At 34.1% G+C, this 16,084-nt stretch overlaps 1 protein-coding gene across 3 annotated transcripts; it reads right to left on the bottom strand.

Annotated features, from left to right (window-relative positions):
• Positions 1-3,901: 3,901 nt before the first annotated feature.
• Positions 3,902-9,142, bottom strand: LOC112772653 (probable inactive leucine-rich repeat receptor-like protein kinase At3g03770). Of its 3 annotated transcripts, none has more exons than XM_025817622.3 (7): positions 7,243-9,142; positions 6,575-6,705; positions 6,159-6,399; positions 5,642-5,844; positions 5,496-5,542; positions 5,081-5,192; positions 3,902-4,349 (listed from the first exon to the last, which is right to left on the bottom strand). In XM_025817622.3, exons 1-7 carry the CDS (start codon positions 8,843-8,845, stop codon positions 4,080-4,082), a joined length of 2,607 nt encoding a protein of 868 aa, XP_025673407.1. In that variant the 5' UTR covers positions 8,846-9,142; the 3' UTR covers positions 3,902-4,079. The 3 variants fall into 3 exon arrangements, with proteins under 3 accessions (XP_025673407.1, XP_025673406.1, XP_025673405.1); XM_025817621.3 differs by having other exon boundaries at positions 5,642-5,847; XM_025817620.3 differs by having other exon boundaries at positions 5,642-5,853.
• Positions 9,143-16,084: the final 6,942 nt, after the last annotated feature.

Raw genomic sequence — 16,084 nt, forward strand, 5'->3', positions numbered from 1 at the left:
TATAATTGTGTTTGTCATATTATATTACTGCTGGTGGTTGGGAGGTTTGCAGGATTTGGAAAGGGGAATGTTAGTTAGACTGAATATCTTTAGTCAGTTGTCGTTTATGGATTAGTCTATTTATAAGCTTTGATTTATCTGGTGGAAGTTCTAGGATTGCCTTCGGATTTCCCAAGACATTACATGTTAGATATGTGGGTACAGTTACCATACTGAGAACCTCCGATTCTCACCCATGCGGATTTTGTGGTTTTCAAATGCAGGTCGTGAGGCTACTCGCTGAGGCATGCTGGAAACTTCTGGATTTAGCGAAGATCCTTGTTCTTGGGACTTTATTTTGGTTTTATATAGATAATTATTATCTCCACTAAATAATGTATATATATACTGTTTTGACTCCTCTTAGAGGTTGTGGTTGGAGAATAGGTTTTGTTAGCTTGTCCTTGGGGTTTCCCTTGGGTTTCTTACTCTATGTTTATATTTATATAAGTATACTTTTATACTCGGACTGGTTATCTTCGCAAACCAAGACTTGAGTTTTGATATTCGTATCTTTGGCACTCTTTTGTTTATGGTTTCGCGTTAGCCTATCTTATGTCATTTCGTTACGTTATCGCTCGGAGTGTTGCACTTTTCGAGTTACGATTTTGTTTTACCCTTTTTTTTTCTTCAAAGACTCTACTTATAAACATCTTTCACAATACTACAATTACTAATTTTATTTCTTAGAGGTTGTAATACCTCGCCACCTCTGTCTTATGACTTAAGCATAAGGCTCCGTGTGGTAGGGTGTTACACTATCAATAGACTCCCTTCTTCTGTCCTTAGTAACATTACTCCCTTTGAACGTCTTTATCATACTTCTCCAGATTACAATTCTCTTTGAGTTTTTTGTTATGTCTATTTTGTTCTTCTTCAACCTCGTGAACATAATAAACTTGAACCTTGGACTTGCATGTGTTGTTTCCTTGGTTATGGCACTAAACACAAGGGTTACAGTTGTTGGGATCATCTTTCTAGATGTATTTGTATAGCTCATCATGTTGTATTCTGGAAGCATCACATGTTTTCTACGTTCTCCTCATTTGAGTCCATTCCTTCTACTCAGTCATCGTTTTTCACTAACCCCCATGTTGATCTTTTTTCTAGTAATGATTCTACAGGTTCTATCTCAAGTCAACCTCTCGAGCCTCCTACTCTTTTTCCCTCTTCATCTCTATTTTCCGATGATTCCAGACCTGACAATGATCCTGCTCCTTCTGTCCTGCCTCCTCCATCTATTCGTTCTTCTAGGGTAAGAAATCTACCTCCTCATCTTGATTATCATTTTTTTTCTAATATTTTTTATCATCATGAACCTAAGTCTTTCTGAGAGGCCTCCATAAATCTAAATTGGCAGCAAGAAATGCAAGAAAAAAATCCAGGCACTTGAAAAAGCACACATTTAGGACTTAGTGGATCCTCCTTCTGATAATGAAATTGTGGATAGTATATGGGTATACAAGATTAAGACTCACTCTGATGGTTCTATTGACCGTTATAAGGCATGATTTGTTGCTCAAGGATGTACGCAAGAGTATGGTATTGATTATGAAGAGACTTTTACTCCTGTTGCTCGTCTCACATCTGTTCGCACTCTTCTTGCCATTGTTGCAGCCAAAAAATGGTCTTTTAGTCAAATGGATATAAAGAATGCATTTCTTAATAGGGATCTGAAAAAGAAGTTCTATATGAAACCACCCTCCGGATATCCTTGACCTTCTAGCAAAGTTTGTCTCCTTCGTAAAGCACTTTATGATCTTAAGCAAGCTCCTCGTGAATGGTTTGAAAAGTTCAGCACCACCCTATGCAATCTTGGTTATACTTGTAGTCCTCATGAGAATGCTCTCTTTATTCGTAAAAATGAACGTGGGTTTGTTCTACTTTTATATGTTGATGACATGATCATTACTAGAGACAATGTTGATGGTATCTCTGATCTTAAAGCATCCCTTATCCCTTCACCACACTTTTGAGATGAAAGATCTTAGTTCTCCCAGTTATTTCCTTGGCCTTGAAGTCGTTTCCTCAAATGACGGCATCTATCTCTCTCAAGCTAAGTATGCTTCTGATTTTCTTGCTCGAGCAGGAATTATAGATAGTCGCACTGAGTCTACTCCTCTTGAGCCTAATGTTCGGTTTACTCCTATAGATGGTACTGTTTTAGATAATCCTACTTGTTCATACCCTGGGTCGAGCTATCCGACCTAGGGAGATCGAAGACAAAGCAACCGACCTCTTCATGTCAGCTTCCCCGACCTCTTCTTTATAAGAGTTCGGCCAAATCGCCACGAGGGTCCAAATAGGCCCAAACTAAGGGACATGGCCCAATCTAAAGGCAACTAAAGCCTAGAAAGATAGAGGCGGTTCCCCTTAGAGATAAAATGACCTCACTTAAAGATAAGATAAGATAACTAACTTATCTTATCTAGAAAGGTCATCCCACACTACTATAAATACACTGGAGCACCCAAGTATCACTCATACTCTGATTCTACTAAAAACCTGCTTAAAGCCCATGCTAACTTAAGCATCGGAGTCTCTTGCAGGTACCACCACCCTCCGGTGACGAAGGAACAGCAGCACCCCCAAGTCCAACAAGTCGGACACATCAGCTCCGGCCACCACCGCAGATCTCATCCGAGATCGACCTTCGGTTTCAGGTAACCCTCGGAACACTACTCTTTATCAATAGTTAGTTAGAGGTCTTTTCTACCTGACTGTCACACGACCAGACATCGCCTATCCAGTTCATGTTCTTAGCCAGTTTTTGTTAGCTTCCCGTACTACTCACTATGCTTCCGTTCTTCGCATTCTTCGTTACATCAAGTGTACTCTGTTTCATGTTCTTCATTTTTCTGTCCACTCATCTTTATCCCTTCAGGCGTACTCAGATGCTGATTGGGCTGGTGATCCCACTTATCCTCATTCTACTACTGGTTATTGTATGTTTCTTGGTGACTCTCATTTCCTGGCGAGCCAAGAAACAAACGTTCACTGCTAGATCAAGCATTGAAGCTGAATACTATGCTCTTGCTGACACCACTGCTGAGGTTGTCTCGATTCGTTGGCTTCTCGATGATTTGGGTGCCTCTCAATCGTCCCTAACAGATGTTTATTGTGACAAGTGCTATTCAGATTGCTTATAATGATGTCTTTCATAAATGCACCAAATACATGGAGATTGATTGTCATTTTGTCCAGCAACGTTTCCTTATTGATAATGTTTATCTCATAGCTATTGGGACTCTGGATCAGACTGCTGATATCTTCACGAAAGTTCATCATCCTACTCGTTTTCGGACTCTAGTATCCAAACTCAAGATAGTATCTTTAGCTCCCACTTGAGTTTGAGGGGGATGTTAGAGTATAATTAGGATAATTAGGATCAATTTAGATCAGTTATATCATTTATATTTATATAGTATATCTGTATATTTGTTGTAAAATTTTGTACTTTTATTGTTTTATTCTTCTAACACCTATATATACCCTTGTACATTGTACCATTCTCGACACACTCAATAATACATTCTTCATATTACTCTCTTGTTTCTAACAAAACCAATGGTCCTAAATTGAAATGGTCTTAATTTATTAACCAAAACCTTGGAAATAACCTTATAAACATTGCATAAACTAATAGATCGAAAGTTCCTCAAGTAGGTTGGGTTATTCCCTTTTGGGGTAAGAGAAGTAAGAGTTTGTTGACTTGTTATTCTATATATCTACTTAGAATGTGTTCATAAAAACGGTTGAAATCCCCAAAAAAGATAAACCCAAATCAAATTTGACTTGCCTTTCTGCATTGAGAGAATTATCCGGTAACAAAACAAAAATGGTAGAATAAATGAATAAAAAGGAGGCCAAAAAAAAGATCTTAGGATCACGAGTTGAGTGAAATCTGACAATGAAAGTTGAACTAACAATAATTTAAAAACTGATAATCAAGCTCATCCAATCTGTATATGATCAAACTTTTGTACATACATGGTAGCAAACACATTCCTCTATAAGTTCCATGGAGGACTTCTTCATATTCATACAACTCTTGTCTCATGGGAGGATGATGATGCGGGTGAGCCTCTCTGATCATTAGAGTCTCTCCTCCAAGAATTCTGAACTTGCACAGCGAAATGCAGATTCCAGAGAACATCATCCACAGAAGGCCTTTCAGTAGGATCATTGGAGAGGCACCTTACACAAATCTCCATCATTGTCATTAATGATTCATTTGAGCATTCCTTGTGAACTGCTGGGTCAACAATACTCCTCCTTGCTATATCATCAGTTTTTATGCTTACTTGTAACTGCATAAAAACCACGTGTCATGTCAGAATTATATGGTATGGATAAACTCTCATTTTGGCACTAGATAGATTCAAGTTAGAAGAAACGGCCCTGAATTAAGAATCTACTGTTTAATTACTACATATGTGAAGTTTAGTAAAAAGATGAGAGCTTCTATGACCTAAAGATAATCTTTGGTGAATCCAAAAAATGAGAAAAAAAAAAAGGGTTAACATAAAGCAAATAAAAAAAAAAGAAAAGAAAAGAAGGCCTATGCAAAAATTCAAACAAACCCAAAGAAGAAGCTCTTACTTAAGGAAGACGTGTCAGAGATATAACCATTCATGTGCCTTTTCTATAAACTTTTGAGAGTAGTTTCATGACAGAAAATGCTACTGTTAATTGCTATATATACCAGGTTTAGTGATGTTTCTTAAGTTTTCTTGATCTTTGGAGGACCACAGTCAACGGGTGCCTCTTTAATTTTAGAGGCTATTTTGTCTGAGTTGAAATATTTTGGGAGTAAAAATGGTAGTTTCCCTTGGTGTTTGTTAGTCCTATTGTATGTTCTACACTTCCCATTTCCTTTTTATCTCTCACTGTTAACCTTTGATACATTATTGGATCAATATATAAATATAAGAGTGAGAGTAAGTAATAAACTGAAGAATGAGTAATATCTAAGTTGCACTATGTTTCTTACTGTTCAATGATTACTGACAAAATTATATGTAATTTCTTATTGACTCACAAGATCTTTGAGAGTGCCAACTTCATTGTGGAACATCAATGGTCGACCCAAAATGGTTTCAAGCAAGATTACCCCAATATCATAGACATCATTCTTGTCTGCATCCATTATCCTGCAAAAGGAAATCACTTATTCAGTGTTCACCCTCAACTATGTTGGCAAGAAAAAAAAATCTAAAACATTTATAGACATTAGACAATCATCAAGGGGTCCCTTATGTAAGACTGAATTACTGAATATCAAATGATCCTACTACTTCTTGTTCACAATAACTGCCGTTTCAATTTAACATATAACATAAGACAAGTTTCAGTATTCTACTTGGCAATTAGACAGTTTAGATGAATTACTAATATTTTCTTTGTAGACAGAAGGATTATGCTATAAGGATATCAGAACTAATATTTTCTTTTACCTTTCTTGGAAGTTTCCTTTTAATCCAGGGTAAGGTCCATTGGTGACCTGAAAGTTCAGAAGCAAACAGTTTTTCTTAGAAAATCAGAACGAGCGAAGAGTAAATACTTACGATTAGAAGCATATAAACAGATTTCATCCACTTACCAGTCTTCTAGTTTCTGCAGAGAGTGGCAGATTATAACTGCTTATTTTAACATTAAGATTGTTATCCAAAAGAACATCAGTTATCTTCAGATTATTGGAATATAGTCCAGGCACTATCCCTGTGTGCAAGAATTGAATGCCTTTTACCACTCCAATCGCAGCTAATATCCTCTGCGTCCAAGAAAGCTTTTCACTAGGAGATCCTGCTGGCACTAATTTATGTTACATGAGTTTCAAAAGTACTTTGCTTCTGTGAAACTCAGACAATTAATCTTGACGAGATACAGAAACGGATACAGATACGGAGACACCAAATATTTGAAAATAGCAAGACATAGACAACTAATAAATTTGAATGAATAATAATAGTTATAATAATAATAACAATAATCATCGATTAAATACTCAGATGCATTGTCGGACACACCTTAGTAGGTTGGTATGTCAGCGTTTCTTAGCTTGAATTCAGGTACACAAGGACAGTAGAAGGGAAATTGTGATTGAAAAATAAACTTACCAGACACATAACTCCTTAAACTCTTGTTTGGAACAAACTCAAATATGAGGAATATAGTGCTGACGCTTGAATCATCCTGGTTGCATTCAAATGAATGACCAAGAGCACTGATCAAGTGTGAATGCCGAAGTTTCGAAATCAACTCAATGTGGTGCATGTAATTTTGAGGGCTATGTCTCTTTCGCATTTTCAATCCTCTGATTGTAATAGGCATTCCATCGGAGAGCACCCCCTTATATATCTGAGCATCATATTCAAAGTTACTTAAAATTTTGTTTGATGTCACAAACTTGATCAACAAAACTAGCATTTTAAATAGAGAATTTTATCCAATAACAGCAGAAAAGAAACATCGAGAAAGAATTCTGGAATATATGTTCTCAACTTCTCATATGTAATATAGCACAATTGCATACCTGGCCATGTGGACCCTCACTAACGAAACTTGATGCATCAAAATTATTTGTAGCTTCCTTCAGTTCATCCAAAGCAAAGGTTCTGTAAGCTGGAAAGCTGGCTCCCATCTTCATTGTTTCTGATATATACCCTGTTGACAAGGAACAATACAATACGAAATTCTTAATGAAATTTCATAATTTTCTTGTTTATTAGATATGTTATATGCATTTCAGCACAATGTTTGTCACTTATTTGAATCTTCTTCAGCAACTACAACCTGATAGACAAACACCCTCTCAAAAGACCCTTTTAATCTTCTCTAAGAATAAAACACTAAGCTCCCGAAAGATTATGACACTAACAATTTAACCCTTAAAACAAATAAATACTCATTTGATCTTCAAAAGACGATAATGTTCGATAAAATTTCCCAAAATTTAGGCAAAAACAGAGGCATTTTTGGGATTTTGTCAAACATTTTTTATCTCTAGGGACCAAGAGCTTTCTTTTGAGAGACAAATTGTCAGATTCATTGCTTTTTGTGGGGCTAAAATTGTGGTTTACTCCTCCTCTAATCAACCAAAAGTTTAAAAAAAATAAAAAATATAACAATAATTAATAATCCTATTTTGTTGTGTGTTAAACTTATACAGCAAGAAAGAATTGAAAGGATTTGTGGATTTACTTGCATCTGTGAGCAGCTTTGCAGTGTTCACTGAAGATGCATGTTCTATTATAGACCTTGTACTTGTCCTCACACCATTTTTGTTATGCATTCTGTTCATGACATGCTCCTTCATGGACCTTGTAAACGACTCCACAGCGCCCTTATCCGGCACCCTTTTCATGATCCGCTGCAACACGGATATGGACAAGGATCTTGAAGAAGCAGCTACCATGCCTTCCTTTTCCGTTTCCTTTTCTTCTTCCTCTTTGTCTTCGTCTTCCTCTTCCTTTTTCGCCTGGCTGATAACGATCTCCAAGGTCGGTTTCACAGGTGTTTTTACAACACTACCCTTCTTATGAACCCGGCTAACTACCAAAATAACCACTCCAACAATCAATGCTCCACCAACTATCCCTCCCATACTGGACACGAGAACCGTTTTTCCGGTTGTCCTCTTGTGATTCTCTTGAGGAGGCATGATTTTAACAGCAATAGCCTCGTTGCTGCAGAAGCTGGCAGGGTTCTGATTCCGGCCGTCGTCGTTCGATAAACAATTCCCGGCGTATAGAACGACCGGTTTCAAACATGTGGGAAGTTCCCCTCTCAACAGATTCGAAGACAAGTTCACGAAAACAAGCTCATCATTACACGTGTCGTTCTTGAACAGCATTCCGGTGAACTTGTTTGAGGAAGCATCAAGGTAATTAAGAGAAGGAAGAGATAACAACGCAGGTAAGAACGGCCCAACGAAACCGTTAAGCGAAACGTCGAGTTTCTGAAGCTGGTAGAAAGTGACTAAACCCGAAGGAAGACCAAGCTTAAAGCTGTTATTCTTTAGAACAAGCGAAACCAATTTAGTTGGAAGAGATGGAAAATGAGGCCCGAATTTGTTGTTCTCCAGGTTAAGATCTTGAAGGTTCGACAGATGGCGAAGGCTAGGTAAATCCCCTGAGATTTTGTTATTTGACAAATCCAAAACTCGCAGTGTTTGTAATGTTCTAACTGAATCTGGAACGGTTCCACTGAGCGAATTGTTCTTCATACTAAGCACAGCCAAGCCTTGAAGAGTCCCTATTTCGCTTGGAATAACGCCTTCTAAAAGGTTGTTATCAAGAACCAGTGATTGAAGGTTCTTGAGAAGTGAAATCTGTGACGGAACAACACCACTGAAATGGTTTGAACTTATGTTGAGTATTTCAAGAGAAGATAACTGAGAAATGGTTTGAGGTATTGGACCCCAGAGACCAAGAGAAACGAGACTGAGGACTTTTAAGCTTGAGAGTGTGGCGAGTGTGGCGAATAGTGTTTCTGATGAGAAGTTCTGTGGCAATGCGTTGGGACTGAAACCGTTGCCAACAACATGCAGCTGTGTGAGATTTTCTTCATAGCAAACGAGTGTGAAGTGTGGGGTTGGTTCAATGTTGCAGAAGTCTGTGTTGGTGTTGAGGGTTAAAAGTTCTTGGGGGTAGCCGAGAAGGTTCTGGAAGTTTTGAAGTGTTTGGGTCTGAGAAAATTGTAACTGCTCTGAGAGATGGAAGATGGTGGAAAAGAACAGGATCAAAATGAGTAATGGAATTAGGTGTGAGTGGGAATTGGAATTGGAAACTGGTTTTGCCATCATCTTCAGCAGAAAAAACTGTGTAGCTATTTTCTGTTTCACTATGGTTTCTCTTTCTGATCCTCCATGGGCATGATACCAAGTTGTGTCCGAGTGTTATCACTTATCATGAACAATGAAGGAAACCTCAAATTTTTTTTTTTTATTTGCAGGGACATTATTTTTCTTGTTAAGGTTCACCTTAATCTTCTATATTCAAGCGTGAATTGTATTGATTAAACACTAAAGCTGTTCGTCATATTCTCTCATGTTGGCAGCACACTTTAAAATAGTTTTAAAGATTCTAACTCTACCAATTATATTTTAATATCGACAAACAACTAAATTTTATAGTGGTAACTCAGGTTCACGATTTTTATTTTTTAGTTTTTTAGATTTAAAATTTTTTATATTGATCCTCAAGATCCAATTTTAAGTACTATAAATCCCTATATTCTTTTTAACTTTGAGTTAATGAATAAAATATTGAACTTATTCTGATTTGTCATATTAGACACATGGCTAAATAGCGTATTTTTGTTTTAGCTTTTAGAAAAGATAAAAACAATTGTTTTGGAGAACAAAAGAAAATATAATAATCTATACATCATATAAATTCTTCTTTTTCTTTTCATTTTGGCCGTATTTAAATACCAAAATAAAATAAAATAACGCTATTTAATTATGTGTCCAGTGTGACAAATCAGAACCAATTCAACACTTAGTTTATACTAAAAAAAAAGTATAATGATATTCTAAATTAAATCTCAGATGCTAATATAGATAATTTTAAATTTGAGAGACTAAAATAATAAAAATGATAAATCTAAAAAATCATTTAAAAAATTTAGTCACAGAAATACACTATATTAATTTCTCAGTTCCTTTTCTTATTAAATGACTTATTTCACCATTAAAACTAACCTAATATATTTTTATCAATTTCAAAGATATAATATACGCAGTTAAAATTTGTCAATTTCAAAAATTAAATTTAACTCATTTTAATAATAATAAATTTTAGATTTAAGTTTATTTTTTGTTTTTTACGTTTATATTTTTATTTGTGTCCAAACTACCTTAAAAGTTTTTAATTTTATTCTTAATATTTTACATAGAATTAACATTTAAGAAAAATTTTAGCATAAATCGAAATTGTAAAAATTAAAATTAAACGAAACTAAATGTTAAGAATATTTTTTAAAAAAAAATTATAAATGTTAAGAATAAAAAACGTATATATTTTATTCTAAATTTTAATGTTAAAATAATTTCCATAGATAATGTCGGTTAAATTAGTTTATTAACGAGTCCAATTACTCGTTTATTAGAAAAAATAGGCTTTTATTTATGGTGTTTGCTACGGTACGATAATAAATTCATACATACTGATACGTTTAAAATATGGATAAGTAGTAACAAGTCACGTGGAATTTATTTTTCACATTAGTATTTAATTTTTTTTTAAATATATATTATATCACCATTTTTACTAATACATCCTTTTAATTAAATAAAAATAAAAATATATTTTTTATTTAATTTTATAAAAAATCTTAAATATCCTTACTTTATTTGATTAGACAAAAATATCCTTTTAAATTAATCAAATTTTAGAATTTAATTAATCCTAATTTTATAGTTTCAATTAATTTAAACAACAAAACAAAAACATATAAAAAAAACAAAAATCAATCGTTCTTCATTTTCTCCAATTCCCCTCATCATTCGTGCCCCCTCTGAAACAAAGCAAAACATATAAAAAAAATAAAAAATCAATCGTTCTTCATCTTTTCTAATTCCCCTAATCATTTGTCCCCCCTCCTCCCTCTAAAGAAAGGCAGTAAAAGTCCCAAATTAAAACGGCAAAATTCTAGCCCTAAATTCACCTACCTCCATGTTCATAATGAGTTCGATAGACTACTTTACTATTGTATTTGTCAATCATGCAATGGTCTACTACTCTGGGATAGTACTCCAATACAATGGCCTCTACGATGCGGAATCTAAGAGGCTTCTCCGAAGATGCAGTTATTTTTATATAAGCAATCCATCAACAGGTCATTGTATTCGTATAGACCAATTTGGCTATGAATTTCATCCAAATTTTTTTAATCCAGTTCTTGTCTTTGAACCTTGGACATCTCCTCACTATAAAGTTATCTTTTTCGCTAAAGTCGTAGAACTCGCAACCAATAAGATGAAGATGAATGTTTATTTATCAGACACAGGTTCTTAGAGCAAAGTTGATGTTCTTACTTTTTCAGATGATATTCGGTACTTCCAAGAGGAAGAAGCGGAAGTGCTGAGCCTGGGACACCGGCGGCAAAGAATTTAGGGTTAGGGTTTTGCCGTTTTGGTTTGAAATTTTCACTGTTTTGCTTCAGAGAGGGGCACGAATGATTAGGGAAATTGGAGAAGATGAAGAACGATTGATTTTTTGTTTTTTTGATATGTTTTGCTTTGCTTTAGAGAGGGACACGAATGATTAGGGGAATTGAAAAAGATGAAGAACGATTGATTTTTTGTTTTTTTTATATGTTTTTGTTTTGTTGTTTAAATTAATAGAAACTATAAAATTAGGATTAATTGAATTCTAAAATTTGATTAATTTAAAAGGGTATTTTTGTTTAATCAAATAAAATAAAAATGTTTAAGACTTTTTATAAAATTAAATAAAAAAAAATTTATTTTTATTTAATTAAAGAGGTGTATTAGTAAAAATGGTGATATAATATATATTTAAAAAAAAAATAAATACTGATGTGAAAAATAAATTTCACGTAACTTGTTACTACTTGTCCATATTTTAAACGTATCGGTACGTATAAATTTATCATCGTACCGTATCAAACACCTTTATTTATTACTGATATGGACTATTTTAATTCATTAAAATTTATAAAGATCAACATATAATTCAATGTATACTAAAATGAATATGAATATGAAGATCATTTTCCTCTACTCAAGCGGTTAGCCCAACTAGTATTGTAAGGTATTGTTTAAGCTTTTTCTATTGGTTTGGCAGTTACTAAATTTCTTCATTACAGGTCATTCAAGTTCCCAACATTTAATGTATATTCTATTCAGCATTAAAATATGTACTTTTTTGTTGTGTATCTCACTGAAGCTTGGGATGCTGTGGCCTGGCATCCATTACTATGTTATCACTTATCAGTGTTCCTCCCTCTCTATTTGTTTACCTCCCATGTCACAACGAAGTGGTCCATCATCCTTAGGCTTAATTTTAATTTTATTTTAAAAGAATGTTATACACATAATTTTATATTATCAATTTTTATATTAAAATAATTAATAAGGAATAAAAAATTGTATTTAATACAATAAAAAATATTTATCCTTGATAATATACTAAAAAGTGATGTAAGTATAATTTCTTTTTATTTTTTATATTAATGTGGAAAAAAATTCTTAACGGGATCATACTTAAAATTTAGAACCATGCATATTTATGCATTGACGGATTAATGTTTGTAGAAATGTAAAGTATCTTTTGTTATAGGATTTTTTTTAAGATGTTCTATATACACCAATTTTTGTATCGATTATATATGTTAATCTAAATTTTTATTTAAGCAAAAAAATTATAAAATCTAAAACCAAAAGCTGACATTTTATAAAGATCAAATACTTGTATAAAACTATTTTTTTCCCTTTTATTGCAACGAATTAAAACATGTATATTCCATTGGGCTTGTGAATTGTGATTGAGCAAAAATGCATCCTCCTTTAACTATTTTTTTTATGATTCTATTCTTGTGCTGGAAGATCAAACCAACGGAAAATTTTCTTAAATAAATTTTAAAAAAATCAAAATTTTCCTTAACAAATAAACACAATACAAAATATCAAATCAATTTTTTCTGTGGGATCGGAGGAGGGAAGATCGGGTACGCCAAAATTTGGTAGATCCAATTATTCTTTTCAAAATTTATTTGTGATATTAGTTCTTAATACATATTTATATTAGAGATTTTTTAATAAATAAATAAATAAATTTTAAAAATATAGACATGCTTATGAGATTTTATATTTTTTTCTGTTACATATCTTGTTCTTAGAGAGAACTAACGAATGCAAAGTATTACGTATCCAACCGTGAGCTACTATCTCATTCACACTGAAGATGAGATATGCTAAAAAAGAACTCGTCTATACAGAGAACGAAATACTTGTTTAAAGAAGTCGTTATCTGTGCACACGTGATACGCACGGGACGAGTTTTTAACTATATAAGGAGCTCATTTATGTCATTCTAACACCAATCTCATTTCAATTCTCTTCCCGTATTTTTTGAAAATATCAGTAGTGAGTATCTTGTTGTGAGTGTTTATGTAAATAGTTATATTAGAGATAATGATGAAGGAATTGTGTTTAATTCTTCTTACTGGTGTTATTTTGAACCCTTCAGGTGAATACTCTTAAGGCTCTGAAAAATCTGATATTGATGAAGATGGGGTTCAAGGTCAAAGAGAGGTTGGGAGAATTAGGTATAGATTCCTCGTTGCGTTGGCAAACCGAGGCTTAGTTCAAGCGTTTTTGAATTGTAAGCGATAAACACGTGCGTGTGATGTTCGAGGTTCATGGGAGATCAGGGTATTGTCAAATAAAAACCCATGAGATGCACTGTATGTTCAAACCTAGTCTCTCCTGAGATATGGTATCAGGAGATCAGAAGGTATCATCGTGTGGCTATTCTGCCTAGGATAAATCACACTCAGCAACAAACATATATGACTGAACTTTAGCTTTTTAACAAAACAAACATTAACAAAAAATCTAACTAATTCAAGTACGTCACAACAAAATTATTAATTAAGATAAACCTAACTGACATAATAGAATCCACAATAACAAAATCCAAAAAAAAATTATTATACTAACTACTTACTAGACTACTTGTAACAGATATAATTTATACATTATACTATATTTATTATTATTTAACCTAAACTAAGGAAATGAATGTAACAAAAATAAAATTGAAATATTAAATTAATTTAGTGATCAGCCTCACAATCAAGCACTCTCATAATTTAGGTGGGCGTATTTAATCGATTGATGTCCACAGAATGTACTTGTGTCATTATAAATCACCGAAAAACAAATAAGAAAGAAAAGAGAAGAGAGAACTTTTGAGGAAAAAAAACTCTAAAGTGGTGAAAATGAAAGAAGAATTCGTTTGCATACGATATAGAAAATTGTAATACGTTCAAATTGTAATACACTATGAACGTATCTCGTCCTCAATGGAAACAAGATACGTTCAAATTGTAATACGTATCTTACGTCTGCGATTTTGATGTGTGGTTATTGTATTCTTACTTATCTCGTTTACACAACTGACAAGATAGGCATATAGTAAAATTGTCCTCTTTGAGGATGAAATATGTAAGAAAAAAATTATAATTTTTTCTATGTTTGTCCATATCTGTAATTTACACATTTATTTAAAAAAAATTATATCAGTTTTCAATGGTAAAAATTAGTATGTTTAACAAATTATATTTAATAAAATGTGTAACACCCTATCACACTGAGCTTTATGCTTAAGTCGTAAAATTGAGGTGGTGTGGTATTACGACCTCTAAAATAAAATGTATACCTATAATGGCAGAAAGATTATAATATACTAGGAGCCTTGAAGGATAGAGGAAATAAAATCACGAAAATAAAAACGCAACGCTCAAGAGATGAGTTAACTTGCGTGTTAAGAAAACCATAACTATCAAACATAAGATAACAAAAGTAGGAGTAGAGTGCCAAAGATACAAAATAACAAGTTCCTAACTTAGCCTGCGAAGCCAAGGCTGGTCGAAGAATATTTACACATATATACATACCTATCCAAAATCCCAAACATACATAAACAAAATCCTGTCTCTCCATAAACCTTTAAGAGGATCAAAATAACCAGTAACCACTTCGCCTCAGGGGTCCAGACGCCTAACGAGATGCCTCTCAACCTGCATCTGAAAAATAACAACATAGTATGGAATGAGAACCGGATATTCTCAGTATAGTAAAAGTGTCACACACATAATATATAAGGTCCTGGGAATGCCAGAGGCAATCCTAGAACGCCGACACTCAGATTATAGAGCTTAAAGTATTAAACAGAAGTCATAAATGGTGGTTTTCTAAGAGTATCTAAGTCTAACTTAACTTAACCTTAAATCTAAGTCACATACTACCATTCCTCCATACCTCCATCCCCATCAGTATTTCACAGACAATTAAACAGATAAAAGCAAGCACAAGAAGGTTACAAATACAGCAGGTAACAGTTATACATTTAGCATGGCAAATACACTTAGGCACACCAAGTTAATGCACAAGCAAGTAATTCAAGTAATATGCAGATGATGCATGCCTGTCCTATAGCTGATGAGGCTCATCTGTCGGTTATCCAGCCAACCCAACAAGTCTGAAAATCTTAGACTGTCCCTCGACGTGCATCCCCAAGAGTCTATGCATAACTTTTTCTCAAATAATATATTTCTCAATGGGGGTTAACATTCCCGAGAATTTATAGTGTCCGGTCACCCTTACGTCGTAGGGTCAACAGAGTATCGAGTTTTCAACCTGGTACACATGGTGGAAAGCCACGGTACTTTATCCAGAGAATCTCGTATCTCAGATCATTTAATCATTCAAGCCAAGTTTCATACATGATCACCTGTAGCATTTCATAGTCATTTTATCACTTTTCAGCTTTACTTCAACTCCAAGTTAACTCCATTTCCTAACTTCATCCGAATATCAGGTTTATTACCATTACTAATGACAAAAAGAATGAGAATAGAGGTTTAGAAGTTTGAAATACAGTTTAAAACATTGAAAATCATGTTTGCTGGAATCAGGGCCACGCGTACACGTGGCTCACGCGTACGCGTGGGCGAAAATTTCATGTCACACGTACGCGTGGGTCACGCGTACACGTGGACATGCTTACTACACCTTACGCATGCGCATGGCATCAGTCGCATACGCGTCGCCAAAATCCCATGCCACGCGTACGCGTGGACGTACGTTCTTGAAAAAAGGGATTAACCAGAAAGTTGTATGCCCTTAGAGTGCCTAGCTGCAGAAATTCACAGATTTCACAATAAAACTTCTAACGGGCATAACTCAATCGTTTTAAGTCATTTTTCTTCCGTTCTTTGAACGACATAAACTTTACGAATTCAATTTTCATTTAAAACGGGTTGGAATCAATTTGGGATTCCGAAAGCCAAA

Source organism: Arachis hypogaea, chromosome 18 (assembly GCF_003086295.3).
Source record: "Arachis hypogaea cultivar Tifrunner chromosome 18, arahy.Tifrunner.gnm2.J5K5, whole genome shotgun sequence".
Taxonomy (NCBI): Eukaryota; Viridiplantae; Streptophyta; class Magnoliopsida; order Fabales; family Fabaceae; genus Arachis; species Arachis hypogaea.